The following is a 26,230-nucleotide window of genomic DNA, read 5'->3' as shown; positions in this document are numbered from 1 at the left end:
GGGAGAAGAAGCCAGCATTCAGCAAAACACCCTCGTTATAAGAAGATATTTTAAATAGATAGTTATCTGACTTTCAAAAAACTGTAATGAGTACTATTGCAATTTTTTTCAAGATAAGGCTGAATGTAAATAAAAATACAGTATCTATGCTATGTTTTCAATGACTGATATTTAGGACTCATTTTTCTCTTAAACGGAAAGAATAAAATTGATTTGTGAAAGGACAAAATAACTCAAGTCGTAACACGTGACAAAGTTTAAGAACTAAAGAATACAGGTGGGCCTAAAAGTAACAGCTCTCCAAAAATATAATTCAGGCTCAAACTGTTGATAATCGCAGGGCGTTTTGCTACAGCTGTATGCAAGGTGGAGACACCCAGTAATTTTCAGGAGGAAACAGCCAGGAAGAGGGTCAGGAGGGACGCCCACGGCCTCAGACGGCCACACGGCAGCACGCAGAGGAGGGGACACCGGGCCCCGCGCGGTCAGGGAGCCCTGGCTGGGGCAGACTGAGCGGACGAACACAGCAGCAGGAGAGCTGGAGGGAAGTGAACAACGGCCCCCGGCGCCCCTGCAGGGAACTCTGACTTGGAGCCACAGGGCCTGGTCGTGGGCACCAGGTGAGAAGGAAAGAACAGAGCCAAGAGTGCAGGGAAGTACATTTCACATCACCTAATCTTTTGGAAAATACAGACTATCTTTTTTAACAGAGGAAAATACAGTAGCCCAAGAGGGTATACACCAGTTATGTGGACAGCAGTGAAAGTAAGCCTGCTAAAAGCAGAGGATCTGATAAATCTCCCCTCACTGCGTGGTTCGTGTCCTGGAAGAAAGACCGGGGCACACACATCCAGGGCCCCTGTGCTTCAGGCACAGCGAGGCCTCGCTCTTAGGCTCGGGCAGCCCTCATCCACGCGGTTCTCTTAGGGCCCATCAGGCTTAGCGCCTTGACGTGAACCTCCGCACACACTGGAGACGGCTGCCTGCAGCTTTGTGGGGACACAGCTTGGCAAGTGGAGGGTCGGCTGGATTCTGGCCATTCACCTCCCACGAGGCCCTGGCCGTGCAAGAGTCACATGGAAAACCTGGGGGTGATCGGACCCCCCATGGAGCAAGCTCTGCCCGGGCTCTGCAGGTCCCACACAGTGTCACTCTGGGCCTGGAGAGCAGGGTCCCTCCAGAGGAGGACACAGACAGTAAGCTAATACATCAACCTTACAAAAGCCTGCTGTGAACGTGGATTTTGTGTGTCAACTTGGCTGAGCCACGTGCCCAAATGTTTAGTCAAGCATGATTTTGACGGTCCTGGGACACTGCTCTTGGAGGAACTTACCATTTAAGCTGGTGGACTCTGAGTATAGCAGACTGGCCGCCCTAATGCAGGGGGGGCCCCATCCAGTCAACTGAAGGCCTGAATGGAACAAAAGACACCCCACTCAATCAACAGGGAAGTCTGCAGCAGATGGCTTTTGCATCTGAACTGAAACATCAGCTCTTTCCTGGGTCTTCAGCCTGCTGGCCTATCCTGTGAATCTTGGACTTGCCAGCCTCCATAATCATGAGAGCCAATTCCTTGAAATAAACTCCTTCTATATAAACAGCTATGGTTTTTCCAGTAGTCATGTGTCGATGTAAGAGTTGGACCATAAAGAAGGCTGAGCGCCAAAGATTTGATGCTTTTGGAGAAGACTCTTGAGAGTCCCTTGGACTGCAAGGAGATCAAACCACTCAGTCCTGGGGGAAATCCATCATGAATATCCATTGGAAGGACTGATGTTGAAGCTCCAAACTTTGGTCACCTGATACTAAGAACCAACTCATTAGAAAAGACCCTGATGCTGGGAAAGACTGAAGGCATGAGAAGGGGACAACAGAGGATGAGATGGTTGTATGGCATCACCGACTTAATTGACATGAGTTTGAGTAGGCTCCAGGAGTTGGTAAAAGACAGGGAAGCCTGGCATGCTGCAGTCCAAGGGGTTACAGAGTCGGACGCAACTGAGCAACTGAATAGTAAACATACATACAGTCTATTGGTTCTGTTTCTCTGGAGAGTCCTAACTAACACACTAACACAGTAGATAAGGAAGATCTACTTGAGAGAAAGGAAAGCCACACTCAAACTGTAATGTTGTAGCTGAAACCAGAAGGCTGAGAAGGAAGCAGTCACTCATAGACCAGGGGGAAGCCCCTGCGGAAAAGAAGCAGGTGGCAAAGCCCTTTCAGCTACTGGCCAGAGAGGCTGGGCAACACCGGGGAACTGATCGCAGCCAGAGGGGGCAGACAGCAGTGATGGGGAGGAGGGCGCCCAAGAATTCACCTGAAGCGGGCAGGAGCAGCCACCTCGGCAGTCCCACCCTTTGGGCTTTCCCAAGTATAATGGTACTAGCGGCAGGACACAATTCATGTTATGAAAAGATGGCACTGGTTCTACTCAGACCTAGACAGGAGAGGTCAAAAGTGCAGAAACCCTCTGGAAGGGAGGATGGTGTCTGTCATCACTGGAAGGAAAATGAATTCCTAGGAAAGAAGACATGATAGTAAGAAAGCCCCCAGCCACTTTAACAAGTCCAAATCGATCCAGATTGAAAATAAAACAAGAAAGTAACTGACTTGAACACTGAAAGAACCTATACATGCGACCGCAAAGTCATAGCTGGTGATCTCTTACAGACCACGGAAAATTTTAAAAAGCTGTCTGAACACAAGAGACAAGCAAACCTCCCCATAAAAAAGAAGAGAAGTAAGCCAGGGAACACAGAAGTCTGCTCCTGACCCCTTGCAGATTCCCGAGGAGCCGAGAAATAGATGACCGAGCAACAGGTGGCCCAAGTTCTGGGACTCTGAGTTGGGCAGGGAGGGCGGTAGTGTGTGGAGAGCAGGGGCTCTGGGGTCTGAGCCGAGCCCAAGACCCAGCCTGGCTACTGCCCACCAGAGAGGCCTAGCAGGTCTGTCCCTCAGGAGTAAAGCGGAATTGCGCCTCTCTCTGGCTCTTGACAGAAGGAAACAAAATAAGGCAGTGTCTGACCAGTTGTACTAAATGCCGTTTGCTGCTGTTTGGGCTATTGGCTGGTGGCTTTATTCAATCAACAAACAACAGAGCCCCTGCGATGTGTTAGGTACCTTCTAGGTGAAGATGAAACAGCACTTGTCGGCAGTGTGCTGACACTGTGGTTGGGCAGAGAGACAAATGAATGGAGAAATACACAGTACGCTGTCAGGTTCCGACACGTGCTGGGAGGAAAAGTCGGCAGAGGTGAGGGCAGAGAGCAGTGGGTCCGTCTCTGAGGTCACCTTGTCCAACCACCACTGCTTCCTGTTGAAAGCGACAAAAAACAAAAAAGTCCTCCTCAACCTCTCAGCTGAATGGACTCTTCCTTCTCTGACCTTCCATGATTTATTTTTTCAATCTATGCCCCCAAATATCATTTTAAGACTTTTTTTTGATGTGGCCCATTTTTAAAGTCTTTATTGAATTTTGTCACAACACTGCTTCTATGTGCAGAGATCCGCCCGGCAGCCCCTGCAGCGGACCGTGACGCCTCCACCACCGGACCGCCAGGGAAGCCCAAATATCACTCTCTACTGGACTGGCTACAGAGGGTCGGCAAGCAAGCTCCTCACTAACTTTGTAAACTGCTGATTCCAAGCAGGTGCACCTTCCAGAGAGGTGTCTGCTGAATGAAGTTCTCTGCCGGAGGGCGGCAGGGGAAGCTGGGGAAGAGGAGTCGTTGTGGCAGAGGGCGAAATCTACTCTTTCACTCTAAAAGTCAGCAAACAGCTCTGAACGATGGTCCGAGGGAGGCGGATTTTGCCTCCATACAGACTGGCATCCTGAGTAGGCCTCACGCTGCGAAGGGCTACCTTGTAGGTGCGAACCCTGAGCAGCCCAACAGATCCGAGGCTGGCCTCGCAGAGGGCAGGGACCAGCAGTGTGCGCCTGTGGACTGGCTCCTGGTGTTGGGCCTGCGGAGGGCCTCCTTCTCTGCTCTACACGGCCTGGCCAGCAGATGCCCATGTGTCCTTTCTATAGATAAGGGACGCAGACTCCAACCTAACCTGCACAGATTCACCCAGCAGGTGACAACTCAGGCTGCAGGGGACTGTCCCTTCCTCTGCAGGACACTGACTTCTCTGAACACTGGCAAGCAGGGTGCAGAAGGGACGGCTCATGTAGAAGTCATAATTAACAAGACTATTTGAAAATTATTACATCGCATGGGCAATCTTCTCGATAATAATTGCAGCAACAGAAACATGCTGCTGAAGAGTTTCCGTGATGGTAAAAGACGTGGTCCGCCTGGTCTAACCCACCAGGGCTAGAACAATGCACCGAATACTCACATCAGAGAGTCTGCCAGCATCAGTCCTAGGCAGAGTCAGCATGCAGGGCAAAAGCAGGAAGCACGCAGCCCCAGCGGCACCAACAGCAAAGCCCCACCCACACCCCGGCTCTCATATCCAAGAAGGTCAGGCAGCCTGGACTGTGGGTGTGTCTAACCCACGGCAGGCACCTCATGGAATAAGGGCGACAGAACACAGGCACCTCTGACTGGTCTCTGAGGGTCACTAGCATACTGTTGCCCAGAGCGACTGTCCTCACCACCTCACTCCATGCAGGCCTGTGAAGTTCACTCACGCTCACGCCTCCACTGGGTATTAAAGCACGGCGGAGGGGGGCAGTCCCAGCTCTGCCCACACATTCAGCTGCTGAGAGGCCCCAGGCTCAACTCAGGTGATATTGACGTATTAATACACAAAACTGGCATTACCAAGGCCCCTCTGCTGTCTCCGTCCTCCTCATGCCTTCACTGCAAACATTTCTCTCCCTGAGGAGGAGGATACACAGAGTGGCCATGGGATGCGGGCAGCCTGAGTCTTAAATTTCTTGGGTCAAACGCAATTACAAAAGCAGAACGGTTCTGCACGGAAGGAATGGAATTGGGGCATCAACATCAACCAACACGAGTGGCTGCAAATAATTTGCTGCTAACACGAAAGAGTGTTCCAGTAAGGGTGCTTGTCAGAGGTCTCAAAAATAGAAGCAGGTCCCCACTTTATCAACACACTCAAAACAAAAAGTAAAACCCCAGAATCCTATCCCAGAGGATAGGGAACATAATCATCAGATACAGATCTCAGGGGGCTTAAGCAGGTTTCAAGAAAGATTTTTTGAAGCTTTCGTTTTTAAATTCGTATTTTCCAAAAAGTTCTACTGATCAGATTTGTGGTCTTTCCCAAAGCCAGGACAGGAGGAGGAGACGGGAATTGTAGAGAGGCCAGGTCTGTGGAGGTGAGGGAAGTGGGAAAAACAGCCTCCAGGGTTGGGCAGATCTGGGTTTCAACCCTGATGCTCAGCCCATCTCCTCACCTGTAAAACGGGGTGGCGCCCGGCTCTGGGGTAACGAATCAAACCACCAACGACCTGGGACTGGGCCTGGGGGCTTCTACTGAATCTAATTTGATTAATTCTGTCTCAGACTCTTATGGGATGGCAGTAGTTCCTGGCATAAAAGGTAAGAAAGCTCTCCCAGTGCTGGACACACAGCCAGCTTTGCCAAGCATGATTACCCTTGGGATGGCTTTGCTGGACTTCCATTCCTAACTATGAGCAGCAAAGCTGGACGCTCTTCTCAAGGGGCCCAGGTGACAAGCCCGGGGACGGACGGCCAGGGGGAAGCGCCAGCAGGCCAGGCAAGGGCAGGAGCCTTACCTGGAGTGCTTCCACAGGAGGACCCAGAGCATGGGGCTGCCCAGCATCTCCCCTTGTTCAGACACCTCAATCCAGTACCCTCCCTTCTCTGCCAGGACGGAATACACGCCACCAACTGCACACAGCCATGGCTTCTCCCACTCAGAACAAAGAACAGAGAAAACGCGCTGATTTCCTGAGGCTGCGGAAACAAAAACTGGAAGCAACAAAGAACAGGATTCCCAGAAGGTGAAGTTTGTATCTCTTTGAATTGTTATAATTTTACACAAAACAAGTCAACAAATAAAAACACAGATTAGGATTTTTTAAAATGTCTTATCTGCAGCCTGCGTTTATAAAAATGGTGAAAATTAGACACATGTTTAGGACGAATAATCTACAAAGTCAGAAACCTTACATGAGGACACGGTCAGGACAACACTCATACATTAACACAGATTAATAATGCTCAAGGTCAGCTATCAGGAACAAGCAAGGACACGGGTCACAGCATCTCAGCAAGGCAGCCAGGGGCTCTAACAAGATCCCAAAGGCCCTGGAGACCCTCCAAAGAACACACAAGCCTGGAGTGACTCTCCTAAATCCCACTGTTTCCACAATTTTTATAACATTAAAAGCCAAGCTGGTAAGGATAAAGGGGAAAAAAGAGAAAGAGAAGACCCCCACTGGTCCCAGCGAGGGGGGAGCTTCAGCCTGCGGCTTCCTCTGCAGGTGAGCCTCTCCCACCGCTGCACACAGGACTGAGGTGGGGACGGGCTCCTCGGGGAGTGGAAGGAACTCCAGCAGGCTCTCTGTGCAGGCCAATGAGACAGCCTAGCTTTCTGCGAAATGAGAGCCCAAAAGGGAGACGAAATAAGACTGCTCTGCCCTTAAACTAGACCGCTTCTTTGTCCCCAAAGTGAAGACCAGGAAGGACCGCGGAGGCAGACCGTGCCCCACCGGCCCCGGTTCGGGAGGGCTGGGGTCCGGCCGTCCCCACCTCCCACTGCTCATTTGCAAAGGGAGCACAGCACGTGCGCTGCTCCCTGGCAGAGTGACTGTCAGGACCAAAGCCCTAAGGAGGGGCCCAGGGAGGGTCACCCCAGCGAGTGGCTCTGTCCCCACCAGCATCTTCGTTAGCGACCGCAGGTCCCTGCAGCGTGCTCGGGAGCCACTCCAGCACCCGGCACAGAGCACGACTCCCAGATCGGGAAGAGGCCCCGCTGCCTCTGGGTGCAGCTTGAGACTGGAGGGCGTCATGTTCTCCCCATTACATCCTGCGTCTCCACCAAGGCCATGACACAGAACCTGGGTTCACCTCGATACCCCGAGCCCCTGAAGCACCTCCTCTCACCCCCGCCATCGCCCCTGCCTCACCTCTGCAGCGCTCCACACCCCCGCCCTCCATCGGAAGTCACGACACTGTCAGGAAGTAGGCTGAGAACCAGAGCACCACATACAGAAGGCACGTGCTTCAAGGAGGAAACGCAAGTGGACCCCAGGACAGGAGCAGGGTGTCCAGAGGCGGTGCCCATGGTCAGGCTTTCAACTCTGTATTAATTTCGCAACTTTTTTGAAAGCTGAGAAAATCATTTTAAAATAAAAAGTTCCAGAAAAGTCTTCGTCCCTGTCCCCAGGTGTGGTGCCTCACACTGGAGATCTCAATGAACAGAAGATGAATGACTCAACAACCAGGAGGACATAATGGGAGAAAACAGAAAGAAAGGAAAGTGAGCCCAAGGGCAGGAGGAGCAGGTGGGTAGGTTTACCTGGGAGGGAGGACCCTTACACAGGCTTCCAGGTGGAGAGGAAAGGCCAACAGAGGGGGAAGCCAGCGACGGAGATCCCCCAAGTGCCCCGAACCGCGGATTCAGGGACGACATGGAATAAACCCATGCATAAACCTGGGGGTGCCCGCCACCACCTCAGCCACCAACAGAGGTCAAGTTCCGTGAACATGCACGCATGTCCTCCCCTGTGGTGCCGCTCGGGCACACACATTCACACGCGTGTGCCAAACAGCATTCGACGCTCACGCACATCACCCGCAGGGGTCGATGTGTTGGATCTTTAAAGTCTGTGGAGGCCCTAGGGCTTGACTCAAACCCACTGCTCACTCCTGAAGGCCTCAGCACAATCAGATTTCTCTATGCAGACGCGAGCCTCGCAGACACAGGGGCAAACCCACCTCCAGAAACGCATGTCTGTGCGTCCCGTGTGGCTCTGCCAGGGCGAGGACTGCGGCGAGGGGCGGGGCCGCGCCTGGGGCTCAGCCACGTTGCCCGGGCTGCAGAGACCGCAGCGCCAGCGGCCTCGGGCCCTGGGCCGGCCTGTCTTCAGCAGGCAGGGAGGCCGGCTGCCTGGGTCCTGCACCATCGAGGGCCTGGGGGTGGGGAGTGTGGGGGTGGTGGCGGGAAGCTGCCTGTCCAGGATGATGGCCACCATCGCACAGCCTCCCCCTACCCTGCAGCATGAGGCCAGCGAGGAGGAAGCCCACTGCCACGGACACACACCGTGAAATATTAAAATTCACAGCACTCGGCGCACAAGGGAGCTTCCCCTCCGCACCCCTCCCCGTGCACCTCTCAGATTCAACCAGCCCAAAGGAGGAAACCCAAGGAAGGTGGACAAATCACGTATGTGATGAGATCAACCGCAAACAGTACTGATATAGATACACCCCTATGCTCTATGCTGTTATACCCCAAACACTTGAACTTACTTAAAAGAGTATCCTGTTCAAAGTCAGCAGCACGGGAAAATGAGCACGTTCCAAGAGCACTCTCAACCTTTGCATAGGCTGGCGGCCCCCACCCAGAGCCTGGACCACCCCTCAGGATCTAGTAATTTCTTTTCCACTGACGTGGGTGAGACACATTTGGACTGTTATTCACCTATCTTGAGTCAAGATAGAAATTTCTTCCCTTTCTCATGATTACACTGCTTCAAAGTTGGGTTTAAGCTAAATCCTGCTTTTTATTCCCACTGATTTCTGTCACAAAGCTAGTCATTTATTTCCATGCAAAGTCCCAACTTGGAGCCGAACTTTGGAATGCCCTGGCCTGTCAGGTTATTTTTACTGGTTAAAGCTCTGCAGCAGTTTCAAAGGCCAAGTTCTGCCTCCACCACTGATCCTCTCTTCTTCCCTGGCCCCTCCTTCACAGACAGACAGAAATCCTACCACCACACAGGTTCTCAATCCCCAGGAGCCTTTTCCAGCACTTGGCTGAGCCACAGTTTCTAACTTTAGCTTCCTGAGTTTGGGTGTGGACATTTCTCAACCATGAAGCTGCAGTATAATGTTTCACCAGCAGGTGTTAGGTCTTAACACAGGTATGCAGGAGAAAGTCCCTGAGTCTGAGGCCCTGGTTACATACTATCACCTTTGAGCACCTAAAAGACACCCTGTAACACTGCACATCTCAAGAAGAATACAATGTAGGTACACGTAAAAACCCTGAAGAACCATAAAGCTGAAACTCTACTGCACAGGTGAGGACCACCAGAGGCCTGGAAAAGCTGTTAAAGCAGCTCTAGGAAGCAAGGTGAAGACAGCCACTAGCAAACTGCTAGCTTGCAGAACTAGGCTAACTAGCAACTCAACTAGCAAACAGCCACACTGAAACAACCCTGACCAAAGAGACACGCTGGGAGGCAAGAACACAGGAAATTATCTTCCTAGGTCTGAGGCAGCAACAAGCAGAGAGCGAGACACTAAAACAAAGAAAGCAGTAGCAGAGAACTGTAGCAGAGGAATCTACAACAACTAAACATGAGCACTAGTGCTCGTTTTCTTTTAGAATAAACCACCTAAAAGCTGAAGCAAGAGGACCATGAACACTTCTCTGGGCCCCTCTCCGGGGAGCTGGGATCACCACCAGACACCCAGACCCGCCATGCCTGGGTCACCCCGCTGGTGCACCGGGAGGCCGCGGCCAGCACACCCGGAAGCCAGAGGCCAGCTCAGAGCTTAGGACAGATCCCAGAAAATGACTTTAAATTGCAAGTCATAGCAGAAAACTGCAAATCAGGTTCTGGAATTTCAGTCCCAAAATGGTAGGCCAGGGTCTGTCGTTATAGCGCACAGGCATGTTTCTTTGGGAACAGAGTGCCCGAGACCCTGAAAGAGGTTAACGGGGCAGGTCACCACACTGAAAACGTTAACTCTGGGCTGCTGTAACCCTGGCCTAACCCCTGGGGGCTAGTTCATTGCTGAAGTAATCTGTGTGCTAATAACCAGGAGCCAAAACCCAGCATCCAAGCCTGGAAAAGCAGCTGGTGAGAACACACTGCACAAGGTAACAGCAGCAGGAAGGGAGCGGTCACGCTCGCTCTTGGCGATCACTGAAGACTCCACAAGCAGTGAGGGCACTCTGAAACCAGAAAAGCAGTGAGACTCTGAAGATGGTGTTTAAAAGGTAACTCTTGCTTACATCTGTTTTTCTTTGTCATGAATTCTTATGCAAAAACCCTCTTCTCCACAGCCCAGACCCTCTGGTTGTTTCAGCAATACATCTCATTCTAGGCTGCCTGGAGCTTTCATAGCAATGGATACAGAAGTTAAATAACTGATAAAGAAATTTTCTGTGAGTTTCAGAAAATGAACTTATGGTTGCCAGAGGGAAGGGACAGTTACGGAGTTTGGGACAGACATGTACCCACTGCTATATTTTAAATGGATAACCAACAAGGACCTATTGTATAGCACGTGGAACTCTGCTCAATGTTATGGTAGCCTGGATGGTAGCGGGGTTTGGGGGAGAATGGATACATGCACACGAATGGCTGAGTCTCTTTGCCATTCACCTGAAACTATCACAACATTGTTAATCGGCTATACCCCAATACAAAATAAAAAGTTTAAAGTCTGGGGAAAAAAAGAAATTTTCTATGAAAGTTCATTCTGATGTATTTTCAATTTGTGATCATCTCTTCTGTTGCCTTATTTTTAGTAATTTCAAGTGACTGTCACATTTGCTTTTCCTGAAAAAGACGCCCCTTTACACTGACCACACCGGGGGGCTCAGGGTGTTCACGCCACGTAAAGCCAAGTTTCTCCTGCTGGATCCTGGGCCGCGGGGGTGTGCAGTGGCATGCAGGATCATGGGAGAGCAGTGCTGGTTCCTGCAATGCCCATCTACCTTGACAGTAAGTCACCTCACATGATTTTCAAACTTCAACAAACAAACAACTGCATGAATTTTTAATATTTTAGGGGCCTTCCTGGTGGCTCAGATGGTAAAGAATCTGCCTGTAATGTGGGAGACCCAAGATCAATTCCTGGGTCAGGATGATCCCCTGAAGAAGGGAATGACTACCCACTCCAGTATTCTTGCCTGGAGAATTCCATGGACAGAAGAGCCTGGCGGGCTACAGTTCATGGGATTGCAGAGAGTCAGACATGACTGACTAACATTTAATATTTAAAAACATGAGACTGAAAGAAAACCCAACAATAACAACACAAGCATGAGGTATGGAAGCAATGTCAAGTTTGTGAAGAGGCACTTGGGAGGACTTTCCTGGTAGTCCAGTGGTTAAGAATCTGCCTTGCCAATTCAGGGGGCGGGGGTTTGAGCTCTGCTCTGGGAAGATTCTTCATGCCACAGGGCAACTAAAGCCATGCGCCCCAGTGCCCATGCTTCCCAACAAGAGGCGCCATTGCAATGAGAAGCCTACGCATCGTGACCAGAGAGAAGCCCTTGCTCACTGCAACTAGAGGAAGTCTACACACAGCAACAAACACTCAGCACAGCCATAAACTAACTAACTAATTTAAAAAAAAGGTCACTTGGCTCTAGGCCTAAGTCTTATAAGAATGCACTTTATTATCCACGGCCAGTAGGGATTTTAGTAGGAAAGTTGAACACTAACATGAGGTACTGTAGGACAAAGGAGGTGCAACTCAAACAATAAAACACAAACAGAAATGGACGAGTACTTCCATGACAGGTACTGCCAGATGGAGTGCCTCACACAGGTTAACTCACTTCGCCCACTCAGCCACTGGGAGACAGATGCTGTATTAGCCCATTTTGCAGAAAAGCCATCAGAAGCACAGAGACTCGCCCAGAATGAAGCTTTGGGGACTGGAGCCCTGGCAGGCCGGCTCCAGAGGCCACCCTCTCCACTACCCGGCTGAGGTGGCTCCAGCCACGACCTCCTTCATGCTTCACACATCCACAGGCATCGCGGCCCTGGATTCTGCTGAGGGCTTTGGCGAACAACCCAACTTGCACTGACAACAGTTATGCTGGTCTTCTAGTTTTACCTAACAGATTAGGAGACAAACACAGAGGGCTAGGGTAAAGCAACTAACAACAAACCACATTTAGTTTAACTAATAAATATATTTATTAGTATTTCTCTGCTCTTCCCCAGTAACATACTGGATACCCACCAACCTTGGGCCAGGACAGGCGTGGCGGGCGGGGGGAGGGGATGCTCATCTTCCACTGTCATATCTCTTTGCCTTTTCATACTGTTCAGATGTGAGAGTTGGACCACAAAGAAGGCAGAGCACCAAAGAGTTGGTGCTTTCTAATTGCGATGCTGGAGAAGACTCGTGAGAATCCACTGGACAGCAGAAAGATCAAACCAGTCAATCCTAAAGGAAATCAACCCTGAATAGTCACTGGAAGGACTGAAGCTGAAACTCCAATACTTTGGCCACCTGATTAGAGCCAACTCACTGGAAAAGACCCTGATGCTGGGAAAGATTAAAGGCAAAAGGAGAAGGGGGTGACAGAGGATGAGACTGTAGGAGGGCACCACTGATTCAGTGAACATGAGTTTGAGCAAACTGTGGGTACAGTGAAGGACAGGGAAGTCTGGTGTGCTGCAGTCCATGGGGTTGCAGAGTCGGATGTGACTGAGCAACTAAACAAACAAAAGAAGTTTGGATTTCAATTCAGGTCTGTCTTACCACAGAGCTTGAGTTTTTTCTGTGCAGCCTCTCTCACGGGCAGATCATCTCACTGCTGCTTCGACCCTTCTTGAGACCACCCCCAGTGAGGGCAGCCCTGTGTTGGGCATGCAGTCCTTCCCCTCTCTGAGTCCACTGCCCTCTTCCTGACTAAACTCTCACCAGCTCACGTGGAGCAGTGACGACAGCCCACCAGATAGAGTTCATCTTCAAATGCAATTACAAGGATCTCATCTTGACTCGTTAACAACTCAAACATCTCCAAACCTAGTTATAGACTTGTAACTTTTTAAAAAGAAGGGATGTTTGTTAAATGAAAGCAAACAAAAAAGCACTTCAAACACATTCCCCCAGCCACAGCCAGTGGGCGGGAGTTGGGCAGAGGCCCAGGAAGGCTTTCTGACCTACCAGCAACCAACGCCAGTCAGACTCTAGGTGTCCAATCACTAGGGATTCTGGAATCACACTGGTGTTTGAGGTGCTGTGTTCACTGTACAAACATAAAGCAGGGTTCTCCGTCTCTGCACCACTGACATCTGCACTGGGCGATTCCTTGTTTGGGGGCTGCCCTGGACGTCATGAGAAGTTGAGCAGCATTCCTCCCACCGCTGCACTCCACCCCGCCAAACCTAACAACCAAAACCATAACCACACACTCTCTCAAGGACAAATACCCTTCGACCGCCCAGCTGAGAAGCGCTGATGTAGACTAGAGGAACCTATTAAGTGGGCACAAATACACTTTGCTCTCTCTTCAGTTTGATACTTCTGACAGTCAAGAAAAACAGGGTTTCATCTCACCCTAAAATATTTTTAAACTTTGTAATTCTGTAATGTTTTTTCTTTTTATCTTTTGACCCCCTTTGTACCTTCAATCATGACCATTATTTTTCAAATACTCAAGACTGACTTAATTATGCAAAAAAGCCAACATTTGCCTGATGACTATACTTTCACATTTGATATATCCTGTTTCATGATTATTAGCTAAATCCCTCAATAAAAAGGAACAATAAATAAAGGAAACCCCAAGGACAGAGGAGCCGTCACGAGAGAGTCAGACACGACTTGGCGACTGAACAACAATGACAACAAGGAACAATGACAAGATAGGTCCATTAATGCTTTAAGTGGGTTTTCTTTTTAAGGACATTTGGATTTATTATAATTTATACAAACTGTTCTTGTTAGTCATGTGAGAATTTTATTATTCTTAGAAAAACCTCTGAATTAAAGTTTATTTTTAAAATGTTCTCTACTTCCTGAGATATTCACAATAAATACAATTTACTACCTAGACTGTGGTGTAATTCAGTCACCTCAACATCACCTAAGGGGGTTTATTTCAGAGGGTTGTTAAGAGACTCGGCATAAGACAGTTCCCAAAGAGAGTCTTTTAGTGACTCAGTCTTTAAAAATCTCATTGCCTAAGCAAAACCGCACTACTTCATTAAGGCTGAAATCAACGGACCGGTGCGTGCAGTGAAAACCCAGAGATCATTCTGCCAAGCCAGCTGTCAGGAGACCCGGCACAGTTCCAGAATTCCTGACCTGACCGCGGAGGCGCTACCTTGCCTCTCAGGGCAAGCCGCTGGCACTCGCCGTCTAACCGCCCCAATTTGAGAAATGCATTCATAGAAAGAGCTAGTTTCCAGGTTGATGCCTAATGATAGAAAATGACAGAGGCTCAGACCTGCCAGGGTCAGCTTCACGTTTAGTCACTGAAGACACTCGAACAAGAACTTGGAAAAAAAGCACAACCCTTTCAGGTCACGAATAACCACACCAAACGTCAGACTGCAGGAGGGTAGGTGCAAACTAACTAAATAACCAAAATTTTTATTTGGCTCAATCGGTCTTTTTTCAAGTCAAGCACACTTGAAGTAAACAATGTATAGATACTGTACAATAATTCTTAATGACTTCCTGAAGTTTAAAGTTTAGAAAAGCAGAGATTTCTGCCTGAAGATAAGAGTCATACAGTTTTTTTATATATCCGAAGTATCTGACCCATTGAAGGATGTAATTTTTGAGTGCAATATTCCTGTGCAGTAAGCATGCTGAATAGACATTTATTTCCTGTTGCAATGAAATGAGATCACCATTTCTTGCAGATGAAACACAGCAGAGACAGACCAGCTAAGGGAACAACTGTATCAGGCCTAATTCAGGTTATCAAACTGCCCAAAGAAAAGGGAAGGGAGCAGCTCATTTTTCACTGGCCACTCGTTAGGTACAGGAGCCGATTTGTGGGCAAATGAGAAACAGGGTGCATCAGGAAGCAGAGACCTCCGCCCCTTCTCAGCTCCAAGGGAACCATGACGCTGGCCCCCCACCATCTGAGTGCCGACCAACTTGAACGGAAAGAGGATGTAGGGATGTTGGCTGGACTGCTACAACACAGCAAGGAGCAACGAGGCAGAACTCAAACGCTCACCCCCGTATAGAGACTTCTGCGTGACTTAGAGCTTAGAACTAATTACAGTTAATATACTACAGTGTACACTTGGAAAAACAAAAGAAATCAACTGTCAGTACTTTACTACTAACGTGTACATGAAGAATCCATAAAGGGATTTTCATTCTCTTGGAAAATTTAGGCCTGGAGCATCTTCTTGTATCAGATAGACTTGAGTGACTTCTAACATTCCAAAGTTATCTTCTGCTTCCAGAACAATGTCATGACTTTCAAGAGATGGGAGTAACTGCTGCTTGTTTTCACAGGGGCATCGAGGCAATCAGATGTATTCCAACTACATTTCAGTGACATGTTGTAAAAACAGAAACATGCACTCCACGCCTCTTCCCTTAGAAAGCAGAACACTTAAGGGCAGCACTCAAGCACTCGGTTCTCCTCCTCCCCCACCCCGCCAGCACCCGCTCACCTGGATGACCTTGTAGAAGTATGCGTACTGCCGCGCCGTGTTCTTATACTGGCTGAAGACGTCGTGTATGGCCTGTGTGGACTGCAGGTAGCGAACCTCATCCTCTTCGAAGTAGAGGGGGGTGTCGTACTCGCTGGGGAGGGTCTGGATGTAGGGCTGCCAGAATGAGTTAGGGTCGGCCCGCTCACACAGCAGATGGAAGGCCAGTGTTATGTTCCCCATGGCTTGAAGAATTCGGTCTTGAGAATACAAGGGTCCTAAATTAACCCAGAAGTTAACAGCATTAGTGCCACAAACTGCCTTATAAAGTGTTCATTTCAAAAGATACATTAAAGTTACAGGAGCAACCTGATAGTCTCATAACATTTAAAGTTTAAGTGCCCCATTCTTTTGCCGTTCTTCTACTATGTCATATTACAAGCATGGAAAACACTTCACGGGGACTGTGGGAAATATCCCACTAGTCTAGAAAACAACCAAAGACAGTCCTTCCCTCACAAAATGAAATTTTATATATTTTTATCATTTTTGCTCTCCTTTCAACAAACAAATTATTCTCACCCAACACTGAATTTTTAGCAGATTCAACAGTCATTAGTAATTTTCGTGGAACCCATAAAAATAATTCTTCTGCCTAGGAGGAAAAAATAACAAGACGAGAATTACCAAAACATGTTACAATTGTCAATCCAACCACATCCATGGTCAGAAATCCAGTCACAAGGAGACACAACTTAAAGTTGCCAACTGGCATTTCATTTCTAATGATCAAACATACTTCTAAATATAAACATTTGTAGTATAGTTTAATGAGTATACGCATGATCTTGAAACCTGTATCCAAAGGAATGGAGAAGAAAATGGCAACCCGCTCTGTATTCCTGCCTGGAGAATCCCATGGAGAGAGGAGCCTGGAGGGCTGGAGTCCATGGGGTCTCAAAGGAGTCAGACACGACTGAGCGACTAAACAACACATCCAAAGAAAAACTAAACACAGCGAGAAGAAATGAAAACAGCAGCTTTCAACTTGAATTTGAAGCAAACAGAACAACGTGGGGTAGAGCACAGGGTGGTTATTCACTGGTCTTTTTAAAGATGTATCTATTTTTGGCTGTGCTGGGTCTTCGTTACCGTGTGGGCTCTTCCCTAGCTGCCGCGCACCTTCGCACTGTGGCAGAGCACGAGCCCCGGGGCCGCAGGCCTCAGGCGTTGCCGGGCGCAGGCTCTGGGGAGCTGGCTCAGTGGTTGTGGCACATGGGCTTAGCTGCTTTGCGGCATATGGGATCTTCCTGGACCAAGGGTTGAACTGGTATCCCTTACATTGAAAGGAGAATTCTTAACCACCTTGTTTATTCACTCTTAGCTATACTTACATTAAATCTAAAAACAAGACAAAATCCTACCTTCCACAAAAAACCTCACCTGCCAGTGTGAATCACCACTGGGTTTTTGAGGCCAGAGTAACCTCCCTTCCTCTACATGTTTGCCCTCAAAGCACAGGGTTACCAGTGAGAGCACACGCCCATGAGACGCGTTTTGGTTACCGATTTTTTCCAACAGCATCACCTCACTATCTTGGCAACATGAAGGCTTGGGTTCAGGCAGTCCTGCATGTGTGTCTATACTGCCTAAAGCATGGACACTGCTTTAGTAGTGCCTCAGAGAGGTGATGGTGTCACAGATACACACCTATGTCCAAGCTCATCAAAATGCATTCATTAAAGATGTGCAGTTGTGTATCAATTATGCTTCAATAAAGCCTGAATAAATAAAACACATGCACACCATGAAGACGCCAGCACCAAGACACTGCAGGCAGCAGCCACACTCCCAGGGCTGCTCCTCTGAGACATGTCTGCTCGGGCCGCTCACCAGCGTCGCCCGTTCCCTCTCACGTGTCTGGTCCCTTACCACACACAAGTGTCACGAAGGGAAAGGGCCTGGTGTTTTGGGAAGCATGGTATGATGATGAACAAGGGACTATTCACATACTAGCTATTCAACGGGTAGCTAATAAAACAGTGCATGGCTTATCAATGTATCATTGAAAAGTAAACTACAACTTGACCACAAGTGTTGTTGGGAGTTTGAGGGGACCCAAATAAATAATACCCATTTCCTCCACCTAAGTTCTGAACCAACTGAGAGAGACACAAGAATACAACAGATGGTCACACAAAACGTCACCTACGGAATCCCAGAATTAGACCGACTCCCCCACCTAGTTACAGGCAGGACTGGAGCCTCACAGGCCTCCCCTGTAAACTCCCAGGGTGGGGAGGTGGACACACATGGCAACCAGCTCCATGGAGAAAAAGGCCAGTTCCTTTTTCCAGAACCGTCAAGACTGCTATGCCTCCTCTCTAGGAGAGGCAGGAGTGAGCGCCAGAGGGAGGCCTGGAGCTGGTCAGGGAGGCCGCTGCTCCCTCAGCTGCTGGGAGGCTGCTGTCAGGGAGGCTGCTGCTCCCTCAGCTGCGGGGAGGCTGCTGCTCCCTCAGCCAGAGGAAGGACTGAGGCTGGAGAAGAGCACCAGTCCCTTCTTCTTTCCCACCGCCCCTGCTGCTGGCATCTCAGTAAGTGGTACCTCCAGGCATAGTTATCCATCCAGAAAACAGGTCTCCACCCTCAACACTGTCAATCCTCCACCTGACCCCGCATCCAATCCATCACAAAGTCACTGGTTAATAGTACAGTTCCAAGGACGACCTGGAAGGGGCTGCCTTGAACCCTGAGTCGAGGCTCCTCCGGACCCACGAGACCAGATAGAAGGCTGCAGGGCAGGGAGGGAGGCTGTGAACGGCACAGCCGAGGTGTCCACAGGCTCAGAACTCAGCCCAAGGCATCTGTCCCCAGGTCCTGGGCCCTCCACACCATACACCACCCAAACACTGAGCTCCCTGCCCACCCAGACCCACAGCTGACCTACAAACTCACCTTGATATCTCTCGTTGCTCTCAAACCGAAGCCCTCTTCTTTGAAGTTCACCATTTCAAAACCCTCAACAGAGGCTCCATTTTCAGAGGCCCATTTCATTAGATCAGGAAAGTAATCTTCTCTTTTTCCATCAAAAGTAACAGACAGACCTATATTCATCCAGGTGTTAGAAAACAAGAGCTACTTTGAGGACATGTATCAGGCACGCTGCCACAGAAAATAAAAAATAGACTACTGGAACTAACTACCTGGAAATAGTAATAAGACTTCAATCTCAAAAAAAAATAAAAACCGACCACCAGACAGTCACAGTGCATACCTTAACTAGTGACAGGAAAGGCAAGTTAAAACACTAAATGCCCCTGCTGGTTACAGAGAAACAGCTGCGGATCCCAGGTAACATGAACACTGGCTGTTCGGTTCTATCAGGTGATATCAAGGGATGGTATCATGGGAAGACTTCTGACCAGGCAGGTTTCCAGAGTAACCTGCCCTCTGTCATATGCACAAGCAAACAAAACTCCCACAAGCACCAAGATCAGCAACGCACACATGTGCATGAAGACACGTGTGGAAGGGGAGCCCTAGACCCTGATTAAGAGCACAAAGCTGAGCTCTGGATTCCGCCCAGCATCTGAGATGACAGGATTCGTATGTATCACTGTAAATAAAACACAAAACTTTACAATGTATTTTTTCTTGAAAATGCAATAGTGTGATACCATTTATGTAAACTGTTAAAATACCAAGTAGTACCATCTATTTGTATGGGGTTATAAATGAAGCAGAAACACATTCACTGTAAAGACAACCCCCCTGATGGGGGGGGGGGGGGAGTGTGGGGCTTCAGCTATCCCTGAGACACCTCCTTTCTTAAAAACAAATATAAGAACCAATCAAAGTACAGAGGGAGGGGAAGAGATGGGACCAGTAGGTGGGAAGGGAGGAAAGAAGAACCTGACCCAACAAGACTCGGGCGCGTGTCCAGGTGATACAGTGGATGCTTAGGGGTGATCTTCTCGGGCCTCACGGCACATTTAAAATATCAAAAAAGGTGAAAAGCCATGCATAGGAAAAATCATCATTTTTTTTTAGGAATAAGGGGAGAATAGGAACTTTAACCACATGAGATGCTGGGCATGGCATCCAGTCCAGGGTCTGTGGCCATGCCCCCAGGACACAATTCACGGGTAACTGGATTGTGGGGCTGTGCCAGGTGAGACCTGCTAACTGGAGAAAACTGAGTTTGTGAGGGATACTCTAAGACAGAATGTACTCTTCCCTTACTGAGAACAAATGAATGCTCTAACTTTAGTGCCAGGGATAGTAAACAATCTCTACTCAGAAGAGAGACTCAGGACATACAAAAACTGTTTATAGCAATCAACGTGGTGAGCCAGGATGAGCACAGGGTACCAATCAGTGCAAACAAACACTCTAAAAGGGCCAGTCCCCATGAGGGTCTGAGACCGTCCCACCTGAAGCCTGCAAGTGTGCAGGCGCTACAGGACAGCACGGACACTTAACACCCGCCAGCGCAGTGAGGAACACCCCCTTCCCACTTCCACGGCGAGAAACAGACAGGGAGCCAAGTCCTTTCATCCTTTTAAACGCAGGCTCCTTACTGTGTTCTCTCCTCCCACTTTCCCTGTGGCCTGCATACAAATCTACTTTTTGCGCTTTACAGCACAAAAACAATAGGTATATTGAACAAACTTTTCCAAATTGACACTTGGTCCTGTTGCCAGCCTGGTTGAAAATCATTAAGATGCCTACTGAATACACCCTGAAAGAACACAGCTTGACAAATATAGCTAACTCTCTCATTCAATCAAGATAGATTTGAGTTCATCATAAATCTTATTTAACAAGACACTAATCAATCCGGATATATTTGTGTGCTGACCATACAACATCATGTACTGACCTCAAACCCTGAAGGAAACACAGGATACCAAAACAGATTTAAAAACATATTTCATAAAATAAAGATCAATGAAAGTTGTATCATTTTAGTTCCCAGACACATTCCCCCCACCTGAAGCTTAACATTTTTATTCCTTCCAAAGCAGTCATAGTGCCTCAGAAATGGGAAAAACCCTGATGGTTTTCTGATGCAGTTTCCCCTCCAACCTAGAAGCCCTTCCACAGACACCCTCCAGACAGGCATGAGGCCTGAGGTTTCATGCGAAGACCTTCCTTCTCAAAGCCGCTCTGCCTTGCCTGGGCCAGGTCCCCAAAGGATATTATTAGAATAAGATCACTCGAGGAAATTTACCTTTTTGCTTTTTTCGTATTTTCTCCACTAGAGACCGGATCTGCACATACTCTTCCCACTCTTTTCCAGGGCCAGGGGCAGGGCTACTGCATTCTGTAACACAGAAACTATGGCATGCGAACAGTTTTCTTTCACCTTAACCTGTTAGCCTTCAGAAGAAAGAGGATCTGGGTTTTGTCATCGCTGTTGGTTTATTTTTAAAGGACAAAGATACTGTAGCTGTGATGACCAAGGTGAGAAGTACAAACCAGGTGTGCTTTTTTAAAGCACATAAATCCTCTGAGATTGGCTTCCCTGGTGGCTCAGCGATAAAGAATCCGCCTGCCAATGCAGGAGATGGGGGTTTGATCCCTAGGTTGGGAAGATCACCTAGAGGAGGAAACTGCCACCCACTCCAGTATGCTTGCCTGGAGAATCCCATGGACAGAGAAGCCTAGCGTGTTACAGTCCATGGGGTCACAGAGTCAGACATGGCTGAGTATGCACACAATCCCTCTGAAGCCACTCAGGCCCAGTGTTACATGGTGCACACAGACACAGGTGTGGGCACCTTACCTGCATCTACCTCCTTCTTGCTCCTCGGATCAAACTTCCTCAGAATACACTCATAAACAGGAAAATCTAAGAAGCTAAGCTAACATGCGAAACATTTCCCTGAAAACTCTTGTGGATGGGAAGAAGAAGGTACATTAAAAGACAACATTTATTTCGAGTTAAACCCCGTAACAATGACTCCCCGAGGGAACCAGATAAATTGGACATAAGGACAATCAGTCAACAAACGTTTCACACCCATGCGTAAGGCTCTATAATAAGCGCTCTGGGGGAGTTACAAAGAGACGGCACAGCTGCTGCTAACACAGCAGCGAGGATCCCACCACCGGGTCAGAACGGGCGCTGTGGAGGGCCGCACACCAGGCCCCTGCCTGCCAGGGCCCTGCCCTCTTTAAACAGCTGCATCTGTTTAAAGACAGAGACCGCGCCCCACGCTCCTGCCAAATCTCTAGGCCCACTCTGTTCCCCAAGGAGAAGACTAGATGTGTAAATAATGAATAGTAACTAGTTATGTGTTGATGTGTAACTATCAGGTTAAGCAGTCTTACTTCCCTCTTCCATCAACACCGACTGAGGCCCTGGGATACAGGAGTCTGTCCTTAGGCCATCTACAGTCTATCTGAGGAGACATGTGGGAAGGAGCAGGTGGGGGAGTATGTCTGTGGGGGCCCACGCTGATCTGCGGGGGGCACCCACAGGGGAGGATGGGAGCACTCGGGGAGAGACAGTCACAGCCGGCCCCGTATCTGTTAGGTAACAGTTACTGTTGGTACCGTTTCTCCATGTTTACAGCTGGGGAGACTGCGGGCTGGGAAGATGGGTAATGTGCCAGGTCCCATGGCTAACCAGCTGGGAACTGACAATAGTCTGTTTCACCTCCTGCTCCCCAGACCAGGGACCCCCTCCCCACAAGGAAAGATGCACGTGCCCCCCAAAGGCGGGCAGCCGAGTTGGGACTTACTCTGCAAAAGCTCACTGGTCAGGTTCAAGGTTTCCTTCGGGGACACGCTTGCTGCAGCACCAGTGCCTGATTTCTGCGTTTTCACTCGGCTCTTCTTACCCATTTTCTGACTACAGAGAGAAAGAAAAGACAAAGAGGAAAAGCCCTACATTTCCAAAGAACAAAATCGAGTAAAAAAACAGGGCACGGCAGTGGCTCAGCCTGGAGACATTAAGATCTTACCTTGCAGGAGCCATATTCCTGAAGTTAACTTCCAGAAAAAGCAATGTGTAACAAACACTAGTGTTTAGAGGCACTCAAATGGGGGGGGGGGGGGCGGGAGATGCTGCTTTCTAGTTTCTGGAAGAAAAGTTCACTCCTGTTCACCTACAATAACTACAGTGGAAGTAAGTTTTACTCTGGAATTTTTTTTAATTACATAGACTTCGTTGTATATCCTACAATGTTTATTCTGTGACACTGCATTCATGTATCACAAACTATCACATGGCCACAAAAATCTAGATATTCTCTTCTCACTTTGCTTTAAAAGAATAATTTCCTATGAAGAGCATCTATATCATAAGCAACAAATCAGACTCTCTGGATAAGCGCTAAAGACAGTCTGGAGATCAAGGAAACTTCAGGGAGCTAATCCAATTCCTCAGTCTCCTTTCAAGGAAAATCCACAGTGCCTTGCCCAGGCCCAGGGTTTCACAGGAGTCGATGGCAGACCCGAGCCTCAAGAGAGGTCTCCATCACTGCCTCCCCATCTGGCACTGCAACCACCCCGGAGGCCTCAATGGTCTAACAGATAAATGGCCACAAGCAAACAAGACAGTGGGACCGGCAGGTACCAATGGACGCTAGGCAGAGATGTCATAACATTTGTGAGAAAACAGTTGATGGCAGTGAGTCAGCAGACATATCTTGAAGAAAGCAAGGGACATGTGAAGACAGGGAAGGCAACTCAAAGGTTGGGCAAGACTGAGGGGGGCACCTGGGGACCCAGTGGGCAGTGTGCCCGCATGGTGAGGGGTCTGTGGGGATGGGGAGAGAGAAGACCCCAGCTGCAGGAGGGGCACCACTGCTGCCCGAGGACTCTGATCCAAGGGCTCTCCTAAGTCAGAAGTGCCTGAGGACGACAACCCAGGAAGATGGGGAGAGGCCAGGCGAGCAGCGGCTGGAGCCCCCTGCACACTAATGACCCATGGACGCCATGGTGCCGCTCCACGGAACCCGCGCCAGCAAGCTTCACTTCATCCCAAGGGGAAGCCAGAAAGCCAACTTTGACCTGCTTGGTTTTTTACAAAGAGAAACAAGTACTGAAGCGGGGAAAGCTGTGACGGGACAAAGGGTTAAAATGCATGCTCTCCCACAGTCTAGCTGTTCACTCACTCCACTGTAAAGACTCCAGGCAAATACAAGCAGTGCTCAAACATCAGGAAACCGCATTCTCTTAAAGGACTGGCTATGCAGCTTCTCTGTCTCTGATGTAACTTTGTAACTTGTGTATCCAATAAGCCTTCTAACACAGGGAGTGGAACACACAGTATCTGCCCTCCTAGAACCAAAGGAAACAAGTAACAAAACCTAAAACTTGTACAGCAAAGAGAGTTGAGTTATTTTGAGATCAAAAGCAGGGGAAAAAATATTAAGTGTGGGGCAGGGCAGCAGGCAGAGGAATAGTTGAAGCACCTTTTCCTAACTCAAGGACTAAAGAGAAGGAAGCTCCCATGTTCGCTGGCTCTTGGCCTGGACAGAGTGCCTGCCACTCTTCTCTGCAGCAGGCCCTCTCCACATCTACAGAGGGCATCTTTGCGGAGGACCCCTGAACTTGACCTGAAAACAACTAAGACTAGCGCTAAGTCCGCAAACAAGGGCTCCTATCACACTTCCAAATGTAGCTTGGCGGGAGCAGTCGGAGATGGGCTTGCTGGCCTCTCCCTACAGCCTTGTGTATCAGACACCAAGCAACTTGAAAACATCACTCCAACAGGAGCTCGAAGACCCTGCCCCATTCAGCAGGCCTGCGGCACAGTGAGGCCCGGGCTGCCACACCCCCACCCCCACACTGGCTGCTCAGGACAAGGACCCAAGGGCTACAAAACAGGGTTTCCACTCTTCCTGCAGCCCTTGTGCCCACCCCGCATGTCTTCCCTCAGGAATCCCCCCGCAACTCCCATCCCATGCCCCAGCACCTAGAAACCTGCCCTGAGATAAGGATCCTTAATTAAAACAGCAGCGGCAGCAGCGACTCTGTGCGCAATCCTTAACCTTTGCCACACGCAGCTGAGATGTGTTTGATCTTCCCAGACACTCTAATCAACAGACGTTAACCTCCTCTTCTAGACGACATTCTCAAAAAGATGCAGTCCTCAAAAAGGTGCAGCGAGGACTCTGAAGCCTGGGCTCGGCCACCGCCCAGCGGCTCCTGTGAAACGCAGAGGAAAGCACAGCGCTCCACGGGGAGGAGAGCGGCAGGTCTTCCAGACCCGACACTGATCGCGCCTGGACAAGGGGCCACCCTGAGGACCTCAGGCGACCCGCCCCTCTGGAATCCACCCCCTGCTCAGACCGCAACAGTGTCCTGCGTTCTCCCTGCCCACGCCCACCCCTGCCGCTTAAGTCGGCCCCCACTGAGTAACAAGCGCAGAAACACAACACTGGTGGAACTTCAAAACACATCAGGACGTGAACACCTGGGAGAGCAGCTGTTCTTGAACTTCATACAAGTGGGATTACACAACACACCGGCTTCTTTTGCTCAAGGCGAAGCCTTTCCACAGCGCTAAGGTGACACCCACTCTCCCAGGCACAGCCCGCAGGGCCCTTCACCCCGTCACCCCACTCTACCTGCCCCGCTTTCTTCTTCCCATCACCCCTCACACAGCACAGCGTCAGGATCTGCTCATGTTCTTCCCCTTTTCTGGAAGAAAGCTACCTTCGGCTACCCCTGCCTCCTCCAGACAATCATTTTTCACAGACCCAGGTCAAAATGTCCCCAGTGGCCTTGAAGAAATTCTGGGCTCCTCCATGCAGCCTTCATTCCCATGGAAATCAGTAAGACTGGGTCAAGTTCAATGTGGTCAGCAGATGCTAAAGGTTAGGCTTACCTTGAGATTTGTTGTTGTTTAGTTGCTCAGTTATGTCAGACTCCTTTGCAACCAAATACACTGTAGCCCACAAGCTCCTCTGTCCATGCAATTTCCCAGGCAAGAATACTGGAGTTGGTTGCCATTTCTTTCTCCAGGGGATCTTCCCAATCCAGGGATCGAACCCACAACTCCTGCACAGGCAGGTGCATTCTTTTCCACCAGGGAAGCTACCATTGAGATCAGTCTTACGGAATTCTCTTTGGACTGTTTCCCTCCCACAGGGACACAGGCCCAAAAGACATAAAGCAGCTTGCCCAGGTTGTTGTTCAGTTGCTAAGTCATGTCTGACTCTCTGTGACCCACAGACTGCAGAATGCCAGGTTTCCCTAACCTTCACCATCTCCTGGAGCATGCTCAAACTCGTGTCCACTGAGTCAGTGATGCCATCCAACCATCTCATCCTCTGTCATCCCCTTCTCCTCCGGCCTTCATTCTTTTCCAGCAACAGGGTCTTTTATAGTGAGTCAGCTCTTCGAGTCAGGGGGCCAAAGTGTTGGAGCTTCAGCATCAGTCCTTAAATTCAAGACTGATTTCCTTTAGGATTCACTGGTTCACTTTCCTTGCAGTCCAAGGGACTCTCAAGAGTCTTCCCCAACACCACAGTTCAAAAGCATCAATCTTTCAGCACTCAACCTTCTTTATGGTCCAACTCTCACATCCATACATGACCACTGGAAAAATCATAGCCTTGACTAGACGGACCTTTGTTGGCAAAGTAATGTCTCTGCTTTTTAATATGCTGTCCAGGTTGATCATAGCTTTGCTTCCAAGGAGCAAGTGTCTTTTATTTTCATGTCTGCAGTGATTTTGGAGCCCAAGAACGTAAAGTCTCTCACTGTTGCCACTGTTTTTTCCATCTAATT

The 26,230-nt window shown here is 49.2% G+C and overlaps 1 protein-coding gene across 2 annotated transcripts in view; it reads right to left on the bottom strand.

Annotated features, from left to right (window-relative positions):
• Nucleotides 1-26,230, bottom strand: part of SETD3 (SET domain containing 3, actin N3(tau)-histidine methyltransferase) — a 76,453-nt gene that overhangs the window by 38,795 nt on the left and 11,428 nt on the right. Inside the window, exons 2-6 of one of the 2 annotated variants that reach the window (XM_020899103.2) lie at nucleotides 22,231-22,340; nucleotides 20,715-20,807; nucleotides 18,437-18,585; nucleotides 16,064-16,136; nucleotides 15,503-15,759 (exon numbers count right to left, since the gene is read on the bottom strand). In XM_020899103.2, coding sequence (XP_020754762.2) covers nucleotides 15,503-15,759; nucleotides 16,064-16,136; nucleotides 18,437-18,585; nucleotides 20,715-20,807; nucleotides 22,231-22,333 — 675 coding nt within the window. In that variant the 5' untranslated portion in view covers nucleotides 22,334-22,340. Of the gene's footprint in view, nucleotides 1-15,502; nucleotides 15,760-16,063; nucleotides 16,137-18,436; nucleotides 18,586-20,714; nucleotides 20,822-22,230; nucleotides 22,341-26,230 lie in introns of those variants that run through there. The other variant, XM_070477853.1, reaches the window with a different exon arrangement.

This window comes from Odocoileus virginianus, chromosome 16, assembly GCF_023699985.2.
Source record: "Odocoileus virginianus isolate 20LAN1187 ecotype Illinois chromosome 16, Ovbor_1.2, whole genome shotgun sequence".
Lineage (NCBI taxonomy): Eukaryota > Metazoa > Chordata > Mammalia > Artiodactyla > Cervidae > Odocoileus > Odocoileus virginianus.
This window is presented reverse-complemented; position numbering and strand designations above follow the sequence as displayed.